Source organism: Rhincodon typus, chromosome 26 (genome assembly GCF_021869965.1).
Source record: "Rhincodon typus isolate 14 chromosome 26, sRhiTyp1.1, whole genome shotgun sequence".
Classification (NCBI taxonomy): domain Eukaryota; kingdom Metazoa; phylum Chordata; class Chondrichthyes; order Orectolobiformes; family Rhincodontidae; genus Rhincodon; species Rhincodon typus.
Genome location: NC_063357.1, coordinates 28,178,656 through 28,198,209, shown reverse-complemented (window position 1 = coordinate 28,198,209; position 19,554 = coordinate 28,178,656). Strand labels below are relative to the sequence as shown.

The window sequence follows — 19,554 nt, the reverse complement described above, 5'->3', positions numbered from 1 at the left end:
GGCCCGAAATGTCAGCTTTCCTGCTCCTCTGATGCTGCTTGGCCTGCTGTGTTCATCCAGCTCTACACCTTGTTATCTCAGATTCTCCAGCATCTGCAGTTCCTACTATCTCTGTACAGAGTCAATATTGCTTCTTTTAAAGGACAAAACTTATAAAAGGGGTAAACCTGATGAAAACTGACGAAATTCATTCCAACTGGTGGTCAGATTGTCAGGAAACATTATAACATGCTGCAAGGTCTGAATTATTGTGTTCTACATTTTCATTGGAAGACGATTAATGTAGATAACATAAACAACTTGGAATAAAAACAGAAGTTGCTGGAAAAGCTCAGCAGGTCCGGCAGCATCTGTGAAGAAAAGATCAGAGTTAATGTTTCAGGTCCTGTGACCCTTCCTCAGAACTGTTCCTGATTTACAGCATTCGCAGTTCTTTTGGTTGTTTTTAAAAAACTTGGAAAATTATTTCTAATCGACGCCCTCATGCTAAAGCTATAGCTGTTTGTTCCAGCACCTGTAGATTGATTCAAATCATGTCATCACTTAGCACCAAAATTGAAAAAAAAAATTTCAATCAACTTGTTAAGACATTTTATGTCACAACACTGGGGCAAGTGGGATTTGGACCCAAATCTTTTGTTGCTGAAGTAGGAACACTACTAACAACACCATTAGACCCCAAGCTCAAAAATTGTCTGCTTAAATCAGACTCTGAAATAGCAATCTCTTGTTAGTCCACCATCCATTCCATATCCTTTAGTAAAATAATCCCCTTTTATGCCCCTCAAATGAGGCAACCAGTGCTGTAATCCTCAATTCATAGATTGCAGTATTTGAAGGTTATGGCTTTGTGTGTGCCATTAATTAAGGGGAAAAAAAATCTGAACAATTGACTAACCACAGATTTAGGTAACATTATGATGCTCTTTTCGGTGCCATTAACTCACTTGAATTACATTACCTTTTGGGGCAGCCAATCCTTCTTCTCCTGATTGGAGGAGTTTTTGACATTTAAACTGCAACTTTTCTTTAATGCACTCATCGTACGTGGGTGTCGCTGGCTGACCCAGCATTTATTGCCCATCCCTGGTTAGCCTTGAGAAAGTAGTGATGGGGAGTCTTGTTGCTGTAGGTTAACCCACAATGTCACTGGGGAGATATTTCCAGGATTTTGACCCAACAATACTGAGAAAGGGGCATATATTTCTCAGTTAGCTCAGTGAGTGTCTTGGAGGGGATCTTGCAGGGGTGGTGTTTCCATGTGTCTGCAGCCCTTGTCGTTTGAGGTGGTCATGGCTCTAAGTTTGGAAGGTGCTGTCTAAGGAACTTTGGTGAATTTCTGCTTCGGATCTTGTACATAGGACACACTGCTGCTACTGAGCATTGGTGGTGGAGGGAGTGGATGTTTGTGGTTGTTTTGCCAATCAAGCGGGCTGCTTTATCCTGGATGGTGTCAAGCTTCTTGAGTGTTGTTGGAGCTGCACACATTCAAGTAAGTGGGGAGTATTCAATCATACTCCTTGTGTCTCGTTGATGGTAGACAGGCTTTGGGGAGTCAGGAGGTGAGTTACATGCTGCACAATTCCTAGCCTCTGACCTGCTCTTGTAGCCATTGTGTTTAAGAGGCAAGTCCAGTCCCATTTTTGGTCAAACATAACCCCTCAGGATGTTCATAGCATGGGGATTAATGATGGTAATGCCATTGAATATCAAGGGACAATGATTAGATACTGGAGAAACTCAGTAATTCTGGCAGCATCTGTGAAAAGGGAAACTGAATTAACGTTTTGTGTCCAGTTTGACTTTATATCAGAACTGAAGAAACTCCATTTCTTTCTCCACAGATACTGCTGGACCTGTTGAATTTTTCCCACATTCTCTGTGTTTGTTTCAGATTTCCAGCGTTTACAGTATTTCAGTGGTTTGATTCTCTCTTGTTGGAGATGGTCATCACCTGGCATCAGTGCAAATGTTACTTGCTTCTTTTCAGCCCAAGCCTGGATATTGACCAAGTCTTGTTACATTTGGATATGGACTACTTCTGTATCTGAGGAGTCACAAATGGTCCTGAACATTGTGCAATCATTGGCGAACATCCTCACATCTGACCTTATGAAGTAAAGATGGTCATTAATGAAGCAGCTGAAGACATTTGGGCAGAGGACACTACCCTGAGAAACTCCTGCAAAGATGTCTTCGAGCTGAGGTGACTCACCTCCAGTAACCACAACCATCTTCCTATGTGCCTGGTATGACACCAACCAGCTGAGAGTTTTTCTCTGATTTGCATTGACTCCAGTTTTACTAGGGTTCCTTGATGCCACACTTGGTCAAATGCAGCCTTGCTGTCAAGCATTGTCACTCGCACCTCAGTTCTTGAATTAACTCATTTGTCCATGTTTGAACAAGGGCTGTAATGAGGTCAAGAGCTGAGTGGCCCTGGTGTAACCCAAACTGGGCATCACTGAACAGGTGATTGCAGAGCAGGTGCTGCTTGATAGGACTGTTGATGACACCTTCCATCACTTTTACTGATGATCGAGAGCAGACTGATGGGTCAGAGATTGGCCAAGACGGATTTGTCCTGCTTTTTGCGTACAGGACACACCTGCACAATCTTCCACATTGCGGAATGTTGTCAACACTCATAGCTTTTGCAATATCCAGTGCCTGTAACTGTTTCTTGATATCACGTGGAGTGAGTTGAATTGGCTGAAGAATGGCGTCTGCGATGTTGGAGACCTCCAGAGAAGGCTGAGATGGATCATCCACTTTGGCTTTATCTTTTGATGTGCTGGGCTCCCAATTTTTGAGGATATTTGTGGAGCCTGTTCCTCCTGTGAGTTGTTTAATTGTCCACCACCATTTATGGCTGGATATGGCAGGACTGCAGAACTCAAATCTGGTCCATTGATTGTAGAATCACTTTGTCCATCGATCACTTGCTGTTTATGCTGTTTAACACACAAGTAGTCCTGCTTTGTAGCTTCACCAGGTTGAGACCACATTTTTATGGATGTCTGATACTGGTTTGGACTTTCCTTCCTGCACTCTCCATTGAGCCAGAGTTGATCCCCTCATTTAGTTGTTCTTTCAGAGTCAACCAGTAGTTCTGCTACCCAAGCCACTCCTTGTGGTGGACACTGAATTCCCCACCCCGAGTACATTCTGTGCCTTTGCCACTGATTACCACTGTGCTGCCACTTCTGCTGGGGCTGCTGTGACTATGGAAGGAAGTGTTTGGGACATTCTCTGAAAGGTGGGGTTCTGTCAGTATGACTAGTCTGTGAGACAGTTCTCCCAGTTTTGACACTAGCCCTCCAATGCTAGTATGGAGGACTTTGCAGAGTTGACAGGAGACTGAGATGCAGCCGTTGTTGTACCCCATGCCTTAGTCAATGCTCGGTGGTCCATTCCCTTTTTAGATACAACTAGCTTGCTTGGACATTTCAAAGGGAGTTAAAAGTCAACACATTGCTGTGAATCCGGAGTCACATATAGGCAGATAGCGCACCATCCTCCAAAGGTCATTAGAGAACTAGATGGATTTTTTTGACAATTGTTCATCATTAGATTTTTAATTCCGTATTTCCATTGAATTCAATTTCCATCAAATGTGGTGGTGAAATTTCAACCTTGGTCCGTAGAATATTACCTGGAATGTCTCTGGATTACTGGTATAGTCATAATCCCACTATGCCATCACCTCCCCAGCATTTGTAATTAGAAATCACATCTGGATTGCCTTTAACACTGGTAAAAACCTTCACATATCTCCCTCCCTGCAAGTTTGGACTTCAATCTGAATTTGATTTTACATAGGAATTGCAGTTATGTAAAACAATCCTGCTATTCACAGAATGTTTGTGTTGAATGCCATTGGGCCTGAAATCCAAATCAAATTGACCTCATAGCTGACTAGAATCTTACTGCAGCGTTGGAAGGAGTTAACTGGGAGGTAGCTGGATAATAGGAACTAGAAAATGACTAGCAAAGTCTGGCCAATAATCTAAAAATAGCTAAAAGCAAACATGAACTATGTTAAAAAAAACTGTGGATGCTGGAAATTAAAACTCAGCATGTCTGGCAGCATCTGTGGAGAGAAAACAGAGTTAACATTTCGGATCTCGTGACCCTTCCTCAGAACAGAGCCATGTAAAAGTTGATTCGATAGTAGGTTTCTCGGATAGCTGGTCAGCTTTTGGAATACAAAATTGATCTCTGAGCCAACTGTATTAGTACACTGAATCATTTTGATTTGGACGATGTGGTAAAACAGGTTTTGTTGGATCAACCACCTATTATAAATCTGGCTTCATCAGATCTCCAAGATTCCTGGTTATGCTACTCCACCCATGTTTTTGTGTGCATTAAAGAAGGGCTGCAAATTCATTGCCTCTGCATTCACAATTTCCAAATGTGAATATGCATACTGGGTAATGAAAATCAGGAACAGGGTATAATGTTGTAAAGATGGCAGTGATCGTTCAAAGATTTAATTTAGCTAACCCTAGCCATATTGCATCATGACACAGAACATAAAATGATATCATCCATTTTGCACTATCACAGATGAAGATATTCTATCAACTCATAAAGTTGGCTCAGCGTTATTTCATTACTAGTCAGCAACTATTTTATGATGGCTGAATTCCTCTTCTAGTGCTGAGGGTGACCAGAATTTTGCTGCCTGTTTTCCTTCTGCGTTTTTCTTGTTTATTAAGTGCCTCTACCTGGAGACAATATGCTTTGATTTTCAAATAATGCTACGTGCACACAGACAACAATGTGTTTTGCAGAAATCAAAGAAAATAAGGGGAAAATCATTCAGGATTGAGATGAGGAAGAATTTCTTCACTCAGAGAGGTGTGATCCTGTGGAATTCTCTACCACAGGAAGCTGTTGGGGCCAGTTCATTAGATATATTCAAGCAGGAGCTGATCATGTCCCTTGTGGCCAAAGGGATCAAGGGGTATGGAGAGAAAGCAGGGGTGGGATACTGGAATTATGTGATCAGCCATGATCATGTTGAAAGGAGGTGCAGGCTTGAAAGGCTGAATGGCCTACTCCTGCATCTATTTTCTATGTTTCTATCATTTTATCTTTTCTAATAGTATGGCACAAAGTGCAAAATACATCTTGGAATAGCTGGAAAATGGTATTTGCTGATTTTGACCATTTGAGATGATGAGCACCACCACTTTCATTCATTTAAAAATTGTTCAGGAAAATGAGAATGGGTTTTTCTGCCTGCACGATTCTCAGGCATTTTGCTGCCGAGTTAAGTGTTTTACTCATACTGGCAGTTTTTAACATTGTAGCTGGTGCTTACTTCAAAACGGTTTTGGATTGTTTGCTCCAGTAAAGGGAGGGAGGGAGAGACTGAGTGAGATGGAAGTGGATGACACAACTTTTAGTACTGGTGCATGTGGTCAAATGTGGTGCGCTGGATGAGTGAATTGAAATGGACAATTGGTAGTGCAAGGAGTTTGGGGGGGTGGATGAAGTGAGTGAGGGGAGATGTTAAATGAAATATTGAGAATGATAGAGCATGTGTCTTGGTGGGTGTGGTAGCAGAGATAGAGTGAATGTAAGGTAGCAGAGGGAATGGTGTGACACTTATCCTGTCAGAGTGGAGGAGCTCATTGATTTTCTTGCAGGACTGCTGGTTATTCCTCCACACTGCAGATACAGCATTGACCTTGGTGTGGTGGTGGGGTGCGAACTGAGACCAGGCTGCTAAAGTCTGGTGGTGTGAGCTCCTCTGCCTCTTCTGGGGGAAAGAGGGCAGCTCTCCTTTGGACCACCCCATCCACCAAAACCTCCACATCCTCTTTGAAGAATCTCAGCACTACTTTCCCCTTCCCAGACATCTTCTGAAAAACTGTACTGCAGTGCAGCCACTGTTGGAATGCCAGTGCTTGTCTGGCTGCACAGCGGCCTTTTAATGCTGGTGTATTCGTGGATATTCAGAGAGCAGCAAGTTCTTCCAGGATGGATGGTAAGATGGGGCTAGAATTAGGAGCTAGGGAAGGGGTAGCTTGTTAATGAGTTTTATTTGGTAAGATATGGTGAAAGGTCTTGCTAGGCCTTGTGGAGAGAAACTGTGTATGAAACTTGACAAAACTGATAGCCGATAAAGCTAAGATTCAGACTGCTGTAGCTGGTGTATCCTTTTGAGATTTGAGTAGAACTGCATATCCAAAGTAATCCTCATTAACTGGATCATGAAGCCGAAGACTATAAGGGACTTATAACTCCTGTCTGTGGAGTCATCACAAAATCTTTCACCTGTAGGCCTCTGATTTCTGGCCTACAAAATGCATCAAGGGCCTGAATTTAATGTTAGTAGTGGGATGTAAAAGTAGGCCAGCTCATTCCCAACAATTCCAACATTCACAGAAGGTGGACTTTCCAACATCAGTGGAGATTAAATGGGCAGCAGTTTACTTATCGCAGCAGAGACATTAGATGGGGACGTCACTGATCAGACAGTAAGCAGTCCCTGTGAAAGGCATACTATGATGGAGCCTGGATGAAATGTGAGTCTGGGGTCTTGCCAGGAGCAGACAGGCTCATGAGGGTGGGGAGGGGAGAAGAGGACGACAGATCAAAGGTGCAGAGATACAGATGGTAGGATTTCACACTTTGGAGAGGCCTCTGATGGGCACAGGGATCTTAAAAAAAAAACTCCCCTATTACCAGCCACTAGTCCACTAGCTTTCATCTGACAAGCTGGAAATTTAATGGCCTTCAGCCATTATGACAATTGTGACCTCCAACCAGGATAGGACAGGAACCAGAATCAGTTTAATTACACCTATAAAGAGGTCACATACTCTTATTTGGGGAATGCAATTTGAAACTCAGAATGGTTAGTTCATCTATGTCATGAAATAAGATGTTATTTCTCGTTGAAGAATGTTTCTTGTCATCTCCACTGTCAGCCTCTTTTTATATACCTTTTTTAAAATTATTTTGCTTTGAGGAACCACTGTTTATTACAATGTTCTCAGTTCAGCGTCCTGGGGTACAAGCCTGACATCCAAGTTGAAAGCTTCTCAGAGGCAGTCTTTTCAATTCCAATGTTGTTAATGGTGAAGCAGTGTTTAAGTCCTAGTTGCCATTGCAAAGTAAGCAAGTTAAATCTGACCCCTGTGAACAGAAATGCTTCAGCGGATGTAGTTATCTATGAAGAGAATTTCAGTATAAATTGGAAGCAGCATCACTGAGGGAAATACACTGCATTCTGACAACTACTCATGTATTTTTGAAAGTACGGTCATCCCTACATTGCACAGGGCGTCTTGTTTGCTGGTATGTAAGACCATAAAACCACAAAAAATAGGATCAGGAGGAGGCCATTCAGCCCCTCGAGCCTAATCTACCATTTAGTAGGATCATGACTGATCCAGCATTCCTCACATTCACTTTCTTGCCCTTTCCCTGTAACCCTTGATTACTAATCAAGAATCTATCTATCTCAGCCTTAAATATAGATAAGGACTCTGTCCCTACAGCCCTCTGTGGCAAGAAGTTCTCAAGACTCACAACCTTCAGAGAAGAAATTCTCCCTCATCTCAGTCTTAAATTAGTGCCTCTTTATTCTGATTCTATGCCCTCTGATCCTAGACCCTCCCATGAGGGGAAACATCAACTCAGCATCTACCCTGTCAAGCCCCTAAGATTCCTATATGTTTCAATAAGATCATCTCTCATTTTTCTAAACTCCAGTGAGTTCCAACCTGTTTAGCCTTTGTCCATAAGACAATCCCACCATATTGTGGATCATCCTAGTGAACCTTCTCTGAATGGCTTTCATTGAAATGATATCTTTCCTTAAATAAGGAGACCAAAACTGCTCACAGTATCCAGATGTGGTCTCACCAGTACTATGTACAGTTGCAGTAAGGCTTCCCTACTTTTATACTTTAACTCCCTTGAAATAAGGCCAACATTCTTTTACCTTTCCTTACTACCTGCTGTACCTGCATGTTAGCTTTCTGTGTTTCATGCATCCTTAAGTCCTTTTGTGTTGCAGTTTTCTGCAGTTTTTCTCCATTTAAATAATATTCTGTTCTTTCGTTCTCCCTTCCAATATGGACAACTCCTATTTTCCAACAATATACTCCATTTGCCAACTTTTTGATCACTTATGTAACCTATCAATATCTCTCTATAAACTGTTTGTATCCCTCTCACAACCTGCCTTTCCTCCTGCACTGATTCCTGCGGAACACCTCTGGTCACGGTCACCAACTTGAAAAAGCACTCCCCATCCTCACTTGTTATTTCCTGCCCATTAGCTAATTCTTTATCCTTGCCAATATACCACCTCCAACACTATGGGCTCTTATCTTAAGACTTAATCTTTTGGGAGCTACCTTATAGAATGCCTTCTGGAAGTCCAAATATAACACATCTACTGGTTCCCTTCTGTCCAATTTGGTTGAGACATCCTAAAAAAGTCTCAAATAAATTAGTCAGATGCAATTTTCCTTTCATGACACCTGCTGACTCTGCTTGATTAGATTTTGATTTTTTGATTGTTCTGTTATTACTTCCTTAATAATTGATTCCAGTACTTTTCCAACAATGGATGGTAGACTAATCAGCCCATAGTTACCTGCTTCTTGTCTCCTTTCCTTTTTGAATAGGGCTGTCATATTAGCAGTTTTCTAATCCTCTGGCACTTGTCTAGAATCCAAGGATTTTTGGAAAATTATAACCAATTATCTCTGTAGCTACTTCTCCAAGGATCCTAGGACGCAAGCAATCAGGGCCAGGGGACTTATCTGTTTATAGCCCCTGTGTTTATCTAATAGTACATCTTCGGTGATCGTAATGGTACTTAATTTCTCTCCTGTGTTCTTTAGTATTAATGTTATATTCAAAGAATCCCCCACTGTAAAAGATTAATGCAAACTATCTGTTTAACTCCTCTGCCATTTCCTTGTGCCCCATAACCATCTCCCCAGATTAATTTTCTAAGGAGCCAATTCTCACTTTGATCTCTCTTTTCCTTTAAATATTTAAAGAAGCACTTACTGCCAGTTCTTATGTTCCTGGCTAGTTTGCCCTCATAGTTTACTTTCTCTGTCCTTATTATCTTTTTAGTCTTTCTTTGATACAAGCTGTACTTATCCTTGTCTTTGAGGCTATTGTTGACTTTGACCTCCTTATATGTTTTTTCTTTCAACTTAATACTCTCCTTAACTTCCTTGGTTAGCCATGGTTGAATCTCAGAATCCTTCTTCCTTACTGGGATTATTTTTGCTGAGAGTCATGAATTACCTTCTTAAATGTCTACCACTGTTTACTTCCTGTCATTCTTGCTAATCTATCTGCCCAGTTCGTTTTAGCTAACTATTCTCATTTCATTGTAATTCCCTTTATTTAAGTTAAATACAGTTGTTTCCCACCCAAGTTGCTCATTTTCAGACTAAATATTAAATTCAATCATGTTATGATCATTACTTCCTCGAGGATCTTTTACTCTAAGGTCATTTATTAAGCCTGCCTCATTAACTATTACCAGATCCAAGATAACCTGCTCCCTGGTTGGCTCTATGACATATTACTCCAGGAAACTATTCCAAACGCACTCTATGAATTTGTTGTCGTATCTACCCTTTCCAATTGGATTGCCCCAATTAATATGAAGATTATATTCATTTATAAATATTGCTTTTTTTTTACATGCACCTATTATTTGTTGATTTATAGCCTTTCCCACAGAGTGGCTATTGTTTGGCAGTCTGTACACTACTCACACCAGTGTTATCTTTCCCTTGCTGTTTTTTATGTCCATCCAAATGAACTGTATGTCATGCGAGCCTAGATAATTCCTCACAATTGTCTTCATTTCGTCTCTTATTCATAGCACTATCCCACTCCCTTTTCCATTCCTCCTCTCTCTCTCTAAAAAGTCAAATATCTTCCCTGAATGTTAAGTTTCCAGTTTTGATCTCATTATAACCATTTTACATAACAGCTATGAAATCATACTCATTTACCACAATTTGCACTGTCAGTTTGTCTATCTTATTCTGAATGCTTCATGAATGAAGATACAAAGCTATTAAGTTTGTTCTATTTTGAAATTTGCCTACACCTTTATTGTTTCTTGGTACAATATGACATTCACACATTCTGTCTCGCTCTTTTATTTTCTGGTAACATTCAGTCCTATCACTAAGATGCAATCTTACCTTTTTCTTTATCAATTTCTATGCAAGGAAATCCACCCCTACCTCACTATTTGGCCTAAAGCCCTAACTATAGCCCCAGTTCTGTGCTTAGTGTTAAGTATGATGCCAACACAGGATTATCTGGATGTTATATGTTCACAGGAAGCTGCAGCTATTCTGAACACTTGAATTGGAAGCCTTGTCATTATCCACTTCTAAAATAAATGTCCATTTTTCTGTCTGACTCCAAAACAAAAGTTGTACTGAATCAGCATCAATGCACGCAGAGAAGAGCGCAAACATCTAACATGTAATAATTAACTGGATCCAAGGAAAACCCACACAAGATTTTAAGCCTGAAACTAACAGAGGCAGAAGGGAAGAGTGAGAGAGGGGGCCTTCCCAAACTAATGCCTAGCATCACGTCCTCTTTCTGCCTTTGTTTAATTAGCTGCTCATTCATTTTCTCAAACACAGACATCTAGCACCACTTTGTTGCATTGTAGAATGCCATACCCTTACTTGAAGACTGTTCCTAATTCTATTCCCATAGATTGTGCAATGCATTCTTAATGATTCAATGTAAAGGATTGAGTTAGGCAGATGTACAGTTATATCCCGGATTTAGCTGTTCCTTAGTGCAAGCGGGGAAGACAGTTTGCTCAGTTTGCTGGATGGCTGATTTGTATGCAGAGTGTGCCAACAACACCACTTCAATTCCCATGCTGGCTGAGGTCACCATAAATGCCCTACCTTCTCAACCTCTCCCCTCGCCTGAAGTGTGGTGACCCTCAGGTTAAATTCAACACCAGTTGCTTTTCTGTAATGAGTAGCAGCCCTATGGTCCTCTGGGACTTTAGTGACTACTACAGTACAAGCAGAAGACAAGCATCAGTGACATGAAACATATTTTAAACAAATCCCCCTTAACGTACAGTTCATTTGCACAAAATGCTTAATAGCTCTTGTGAGCGGGTATGGAAATTATTTTGTATTGCTGGCTGACAGTTAATGCTATAAAAGTATCGTGGTTGGGAACTGAAACTCAGAAGCCATTCAGTCAGCCTATTGATACACAAAACCATCTGATGAAAGTTTCAGGCATACACATGGGAAAGCATCCACCCAAAATAAGTCAATCATACAAATGTCTTATATTGGTTGCAGGAGACCAATTTGCTGACAAGTGGCAAGGGACAACTCAGAGAATGGCTGAGAAAATTTTTATAATTTCAAAGCTCTTTTTCCACTGCCCAAAAACAACCTTAGTGTGTTTGAGACCACCCAAGTATTGAATTCCTCACCATCCTCTATCCTTGCACCCATGCTCCACTCCAGTCGACCCAGCTGCTTCCATAGGACTTTAACACCCTCCTACACCGGATTATGTGCAATAGGATATCACACCCTCTTTAGTGACACTTAAACAAGGGTCCCCTGCAATGTCTTTAGTTGAATTATCTGGCTGCACATTGCCTATGTAAAGTGAGCGTTCAACATTTTGGGTCAGTTTATAGTCTGTTTCTATCATTTTAGGAGTAAAGTTTAATACTGAAGGACAAAATTAAGGTTGAGACAAACTAAGCATCAACAATGGCCTTTTTTCTCCCCCTTCTCCCACAATGATACTCAAACAATTCAAATGTTTACAATTCAATTTGTATTTCCTTATGTAAGAAATAGCTTTTCAAACATCGAAGGATAATTTAATAATTGAAACAATTGCATTATCACTAGGACATCTCAACTAACAATCTTTGGATAAGTTTTGATATCATATTGGCCTTGGCTGCATTTCTGGAGTATTATAATTTTATACAATGCTAGCAGTATTTTAATTTATTTTCATTTTCTCTTTTCAGGGTTGAACCAGTCCTGGCCAGAATTAAAGATGACAGAAAGCGAATTATCCTTCCCTCTATTGACAACATCAAGCACAAAACATTTGAGGTTCAGCGTTATGAGAACTGTGCCCATGGTTACACCTGGGAGCTCTGGTGTATGTATATTAGCCCTCCCAAAGAATGGTGGGATACAGCAGACCCTACATTGCCAATCAGGTCAGTTGGCCATTGTGGTTGCATTTGGAACACTGTTCTTTCAGACCTGTGATAAGCAAATTAAAAATGGCTGACACCTGGCACTAAAATAAATGAGTGGCACCCTTTTGTCTTCACTGGCTAAGGTGATCTATTGACTCAATTCTTTCACCATTGATGCAATCCATCCAATTGACGACCTATGACTCTATTAGAAGGGGTGGGGGGTGGCGGGGCAATCTGTCACACGACTTCACAGATAGTGAAGTTCAAAACCTAGCCAATTAGGTTCAAGTTCAGCTCCTTCCCCTATTCCTTAAAACAAACTGTACATAGGGAAGTAGTACTGAAAAAATGTTAAGAATTCAACATTAGAAAAAAAAACAGAGCCTGTTCATGTAAATTCTAGAATGCTGGGGAATTCAGAGAAGCATTGGTGGATATAGGAAGTATGTTGGAGGACTGAGAGCTACCAAGTAACACTTCTCTTCAAAAAGGAAAAGTCAAACCAAGAAGTAAGGATTAGTCAGTCACAGTGACAGTAATAAATCAGCCTCTAGGAACTATCATATGGCACAAAACTAATACCCTGTTAGAAAGACATGTGTTGATTCAGGGCAAGCAACACCAATTTGTAAAAGGGAGATCAATATGATAGATTTAAAGTAATTCTTTGAGGAAATGGACTGGTGGAGCAAGCTAAAGGAACTGAATAGCCTTAATCCTGCTTCTGAGTCCTACCTTCCTGTGTACTGTGTGCATTAATAAAGTAAATGCAGTGCAAATTTTGTATATCTGTTTTCAAAAGTAATTTGATAAGGTGAGACATTAAATACACGTAGATGCAATGCAAAGCAATGTAGATTCAGTGTAAAGCAATATTAAAGAGAATGAAGTTGCATGAATAGAAGATTGATTAAAGAACTGTAATCAGTGAGGTGTGTTTAACATAAGCTTTTGGGCTATGAGAATACATTATCAATACATTATCACTCATTTATCAAAGTTAGCAGCGCTTCAGGCATCCATTCTATACACCTCAAATTTTTCTCTTCACTTCCTTTCCAAAGCTCAGTAGATTAACCATCAACTCAGGGGGAAAGACAAGTTAACCTTTTGAATGAAATGCTGGAGTCAGAATACTTCTGAGTTCTTAAAAGAACTTCAAATTTATACATGCTTCATTAAAGTTCAAGTTGGATGAATTTGGTATCAAATGTCAAGAAATACTTGTATTTTTTACTGATAATATAAATGCGCTTGGGTAGCTAGGTATTTGCAGTATTTAAATGAACTTCTGAGATTTCATGTCTGTCAACATATCTTATGAACCTTGTGTTTCATGGTTTTGAAAAGTGACTGTTTTTGGACTCATTTTCCAACCTGCTGATGAAGGTTGCAAAACTGAGGCAAGTGTCTTCTTGTATGTGTGTAAATTAATAAAAAGAAATAGTTCATCAACTTGACAGCATGTCTGTCTAGAAACCAATTACAGATTTTGAAGGAGTATTTTGGCTGAATGTCACTGTTACAAAATTTCATCTGTGCACTTGAGAAACTTCAGTTATTGCTTTGGACAGGTTACGCGAAGTGAAAGGATTTGTGCATGAATCTTGACTCAATTGTCTTTGTTCAATTTTTACTCAGTATTTGATATTTTTCTATTGTACCAGATTATTAACTAGATATTGAAAGTAAAAATCCACCACACAGCATCCTTTATATACTTAGGGATTTCATAGCCTATGAACTATCCTGAAACATCATCACTTTTGCAATTTCGGAAAACCTAGCAGTTGTATTATGCAGGGGCATCACAATGTAGACACTGAGAGTCTGTTTTCTCTGGCTGACAAATCTAGAACAACGTTCATTATTTCAGAATAAGGAAAACAATCATTTAGGCCTGAGATCAAGAGAAATGTTTTCACTAAGAGAGTTGGAAATCTTGGAATTTTTCACCCCAGAGAATGTGGTTGCAGTATCATTGACTATAGAAGGCTGAGATAGATAGATTGTTGGTCTTTCAGGGAATTAAGTGACATAGTGAGTGGGTCAGAGAGTGGAATTGAAACCCATGATCAGCTATGATCAAGTTGATGGTTGAGCCTTCTCTTGCTCCTTCTGTGTTTTTATTTGTCTGTTAGATTCTATGCAGGAAAGTATTATTTACGTTGTAACTTTTTTCCTCTCCCTGTTGCTATTGAGTTTTGTCTTCCATCTCCATTTGCTTATCAACCTGTTTTCCATCATGCTGCTGCTCCTCAGCTTCTCATCTGATAAGGTAATAGAAACATATGCCTTCATGGTGTCGTGTGCAGCATATCAGTACAAATCATAATACACACTTAATTGAGTGCTACAGGCCTCTTCTAGACAGCTTCACACAGTGGAAGTGTTGGTTTAGGATGCTGAAGGGTGTCCTATATTATTCCTGTAGGAACATGGTTATTATGGGAAGCAGCGATGGTCCAGTGTTACTTTTCGCTGTGCTAGTCATCTAGGCCAATGAGCTTGGAACGTTGAATGGAATCTCACCATAGCAATGATAAAATTTGAATTCAATAAAAAATACAGAATAAAGGCCATTTAAAAACTCATCTGGTGCACTAACGTCGTTACGAAATGGAAATCTGCCAAACTTACCCAATCTGATCTGCATGTGATTCCAGATCTATAGCAATGTAGTTAATTCTTAACTGGCCTCTGGACAGTTAAAGATGGTGATTAAATGCCAGCCTAGTCAGTGAGGCCCATGGACCATGAATGAATTAAAAAATATTTGTATATATATTCATGAGTTTCAAACTTCAATTATAAACCCTGTCCTGGATGAATAATACCTATAGCCCAGTAACAATCCTTTGACTACCGTGGTGGGTAAAATGTCCCTCAGCAGTTCGCAATCTGACCCATCCATTCTCTAATTCCCCGCCCGACTCTCCCATTCTCTAGTTCCCTGCCCGAATCTCCCATTCAACACTTCCTGCCCACATCTCCCATTCTCCAGAACCCCCACCCCGACTCTCCCATTCCCCAGGTCCCTGCCTGACTCTCCCATTCCCCAGTTCCCTGCCTGACTCTCCCAGCCATTAGTTTCCTGCCTGACTCTCCCATTCTCCGGTTCCCAACCTGATTCTCCCAGCCATTAGTTTCCTGCCTGACTCGCCCATTCTCTGGTTCCCAACCAGATTGTCCCATTCTCCAGTTCCCCACCCAACTCTCCCATTCACCGTTTCCCTGCATGACTCTCCCATTCTCTGGTTCCCTGCCTGACTCCAGTGCAGAAACAGGCCCTTCGGCCCAACAAGTCCACACTGACCCTTGGAGCATCCCACCCAGACCTATCCCCCATAACCCACCTAAGCTACACATCCCTGAACGCTATGGACAATTTAGCATGGCCAATCCACATAGCTTGCAGATCTTTGGACTGTGGGAGGAAACCAGAGCACCCAGAGGAAACCCATGCAGACATGAGGAGAATGTGTAAACTCCTCACAGACAGACGCCTGAGGGTGGAATCGAACGCGGGTCCCTGGCACTCTGAGGCAGCAGTGCTAACCACTGAGCCACCATGCTGCCCTAAATTTCCTGTGTCAAATATGTGAACTGCGCAAATAAACAGTGAATAGTAGATTTGGGAAGGCAAGTAGTAAATGTGAGAGTTGGGCAGGGAATCGATGAGAGAGAGAGTTGGAAAGACAATCTGCTTGTGGGAGAGGCAGCTAGCCAGTGGTATGTTGAAAAAGTTATGGGTATTTTTAGCCAATCTTTGTTTGGTCAACTTATACACAAGATTGGCCATTATTCAAGCATATACAGAGTACTTTCAGCCTGAAAGAAGACAGACGCCTATGAAGTAAGAGTCACAGTCACTGGCTGTTTTGCTTTCATTGATGTTGCGGTTGTGGCAGATTTCAATTGCAATCTCTTTAGTGAAGCCAAGCTGTCTCATGGATTGAATTATTCAAATCTCATAGATTACATTCTCCTCTACCGTGGTGTGAGTGACACTTGCAGAATGTTTCTAAGTACACATGCGAACATTTTGGTGAATAGCAACTGTTTAGGTTACAATTGGAGAAGGCATGTTAGAGGGATCACATTGCTTCATTTGTAAGTGTAGCAAGAGAAGTGTGTAAAATGAGCTTTGTACACATTTTATCAAGCTTGTACATGTGATGTCATATATTTATACAAAACTCATGAGGAGGTTGAATAATTGTAGCCACTAAAACTTTCCATGGTGCACAAGTTTATGTTCTCCCCCTGTGGAAAGTGTGGAGGTAGGGAAAACACTTAATTGGCAAGATGGTGGCAGATGAAGAACTCATCACCTCCCTTTTTCCACCCCAGTTCTGTTTTTCAGAGAATGTTGGTTCTCTTCCTGCCCTGCCACAAATTGGACCCCTGAAGTGGAAAATGACTGTTCATTGAAGGTCTTCATCCCACCACCACGAGAATTAAACAAGTCCGCAATGGACTGGTGCTGTGTTGACAGCACAACGTACAAATGCATACAGATTGCCTGTGGTCTTCCAGGGTATTCGGTCATTTGAATCACACAGTACCTGATCGAAGGAGCTAGAAATGGAAAGGGAGAGGTACAAGCTCCTTTCTTCAAAATTCTTTCAGATGAAAGATGTCATAGGACAGGAATTTCAATCTCTGGAAAGGAGAACAGAAGCTTAAAAGTGATTTTGCCAGGGGGTTTTAAGATTTAGACCATACTGTTTAAAGTTTTGGCAAAGATCTGTAGCTCAGGTTGTGGATGAGGTTGTTGACTTGTTTGCCGAACTGGCTTGTTTTAGTTCAGATGTTTCGTCATCATGCTAGGTGACATCATCAGTGGAGCCTCTAATGAAGCGATGCTATTCTACTCCACTTGGAATTTATACTGTCCGGTCCGTTAGGGTGAGTAGTGTCATTTCCAGTTTTGATCTGTATGGGTTTGTATATGGGGTCCAATTCTATCTGTTTGTTGATTGAAGTATGGGTGGAGAACCATGACTCTAGGAATTCCCGTGCGTGTCTATGTTTGGCTTTGGCTACTGTGGTTGCCTTGTCCCAGTTAAATTGATGGCCTTCATTGTCTGAATGTACCATTATTAAGGAGACATGCACAAGAATTCCTCATCATAATAGACTGGACAGTATAAATTCCAAGTGGAGTAGAATAACATCGCTTCATCAGAGGCCCCACTGATGATGTCACCTAGCATGGGGATGAAACGTCTGAACGAAAACAAGCCAGCTCGGCGAGTAAGTCAACAACCTAGACCATATTGCGCACAGCTTCCAGCATGTTGTCTTCTGCATTTCTGGTCAAGGAAGGATGGGAACACTTTGAAGTAGGTGCAAAAGAGATTTACCAAGATGTTGCCTGATTTGGAGTTATTGGGACAAACTTGAATTATTTTTGCCCAAGTATCAGAGGTTAAATGGTGGCTTTGTAGAACTACATAAAACTATCAGAAGCATGGATAGGATGGATAGTCAGAGTCTTTATCCCAGGATGGAATTGTCAAATACTCAATGGCGTAAGGTGAGAGGGGAATAGATAAAAGGAAATGTGGCAGGAATGCTTTTTTACACAGAAGGTGGTAGGTGCCTGGAGCGCACTGCCAGGGGAGGTGGTTGAAACAGATACAATAGTAACGTTCAAAAGGCATTTACACAGACACATGAATAGGCAGGGAATAGACAGATATGGACCATGTACAGGCAGATGGGATCTGTTTAGAATGGCATCATGGTCAGCACAGACATTGTGGGCCGAAGGGCCAATTTCTGAGCTGTACAGTTCTCGGTTCTATGTTTCACCAGTAAAGTTGATGGTAACATTCTTTATTAGGTTGCAGTTTGGTAACATCTGCCTCTCTGTCGTCATCATATTCTTACAGTCTTCCTTCTGTTCTGTGTCTGCTTGTTTTGCAAAAGTAAAATAAATAGGAAAAGACCAGCAGGTCCCTGAGGAAGAGTGAAAATGATTGATATGTAGCCTGTGAAAGAGCTGTGAAAAACGAGTGCCTGTAGGAGAAATTAATTGAAAAAGTGTATAATGTAAAAGAGCAAAGAATCTAGCAAAATTATGAGAACAGAACCAAGTCAAAACCAAATAAAAGCAGAATGTTAGTTATGTTAATACTGAGAGTAGTAGACAATTTGGACGGGGTAACTCGGGAATTGCTCAGAGTAAATAAGGGCTGTTGAACAGGGATCAATCATGGGGTCTGGTTTTATTCTTGATCCCACTAAATATATATATAAATTAGCCCCTCGGCCCCTCAAATATGTTCCACCATTCAATAAAATCACGGCTGATCTGATACCCCCACATTTCCAATAACCCCAATAACAATTCACCCCCTTGGTAATTTGAATTTGGGCACACAGAACACAATTCTGAAAGAAAACAGAAAGTTATGGAAACACACAGCAGGCCTGACAGCATGTATGAAGAGAGAAACATAAAGTTTGAGATCAATGGCCTTTCATTTGAACTGTCAAGAGTTATAATGTAATAGATTTCAATTAAGCCACATTGGGAAACATTGGGAGAGGTCAGAAGAGAAGGTCTGTGATTGAGTAGTGGGATTGACTAAAAAAAAGAGTATTACAGAGACAAAGGGAGTGGAAATGGGCCAGGTGAAACAAAAGCTGTGTCTCGAGGAGGTGTGAATGGCAGAATAATGAACAGCTGTCATCTCAAAGCAAAATAAAAGAAGGACAATCCTGAAACTTGCTGACAACATGAATGTAGAAGGTGCAAACAGTTTTGGACTCCCCTTTTGATGGGGCTGACTTATTCTGCTGAGGCAAGCCTGCCGTATCTCTCTTTTAGAATAGAGGTTGTATCTGGTTTTGCACTGGCCGGAAGAAATCAGAATTCCCAACCACAGACTTTGAGCTGATGAAAACATCCAGTTAGTGGAAACCTAACATGTCTCAAGCTTGCCTGTTTTTTACAACATTTCACTGACCTCTCTCACCTGAGTTATAATAGCAGACTGACAGAAACCATGAGAAAATTTGGGGTCATTGTCAATACTATGTAATGGACTACTTCTCCCAATCGATAACAACTTGTACTAGCTCAGTGAGCATAACAAAACATCCATAGGCACTTCACAGAAGCATGATAAAACACAACATGCCAACAACATATATGCCCCGCAAGGCTAATGACCTAAAGCTCAGTCAAGAGATAAGTTTTAAGGACTATCTTAAAAGAGAAAAGAGGTAAAGAGGTTCAAGAAGCCACACTTAGAGGGAGAGACAACAAGGTGCAGGGCTGGATGAACACAGCAGGCCAAGCAGCA

General features: G+C 40.9%; 2 protein-coding genes across 2 annotated transcripts in view; one reads left to right on the top strand and one right to left on the bottom strand.

The window, feature by feature from the left end:
• Positions 1-19,554, bottom strand: part of LOC109934510 (polypeptide N-acetylgalactosaminyltransferase 17-like) — a 316,563-nt gene that overhangs the window by 138,695 nt on the left and 158,314 nt on the right. The window lies entirely within an intron of this gene.
• The window catches only part of galnt17 (polypeptide N-acetylgalactosaminyltransferase 17), a 194,903-nt gene that overhangs the window by 45,808 nt on the left and 129,541 nt on the right, over positions 1-19,554 (top strand). The window contains exon 4 of the mRNA XM_048612309.1: positions 12,053-12,250. Within this exon, the coding sequence (XP_048468266.1) occupies positions 12,053-12,250 (198 nt within the window). The remainder of the gene's footprint in view (positions 1-12,052; positions 12,251-19,554) is intronic.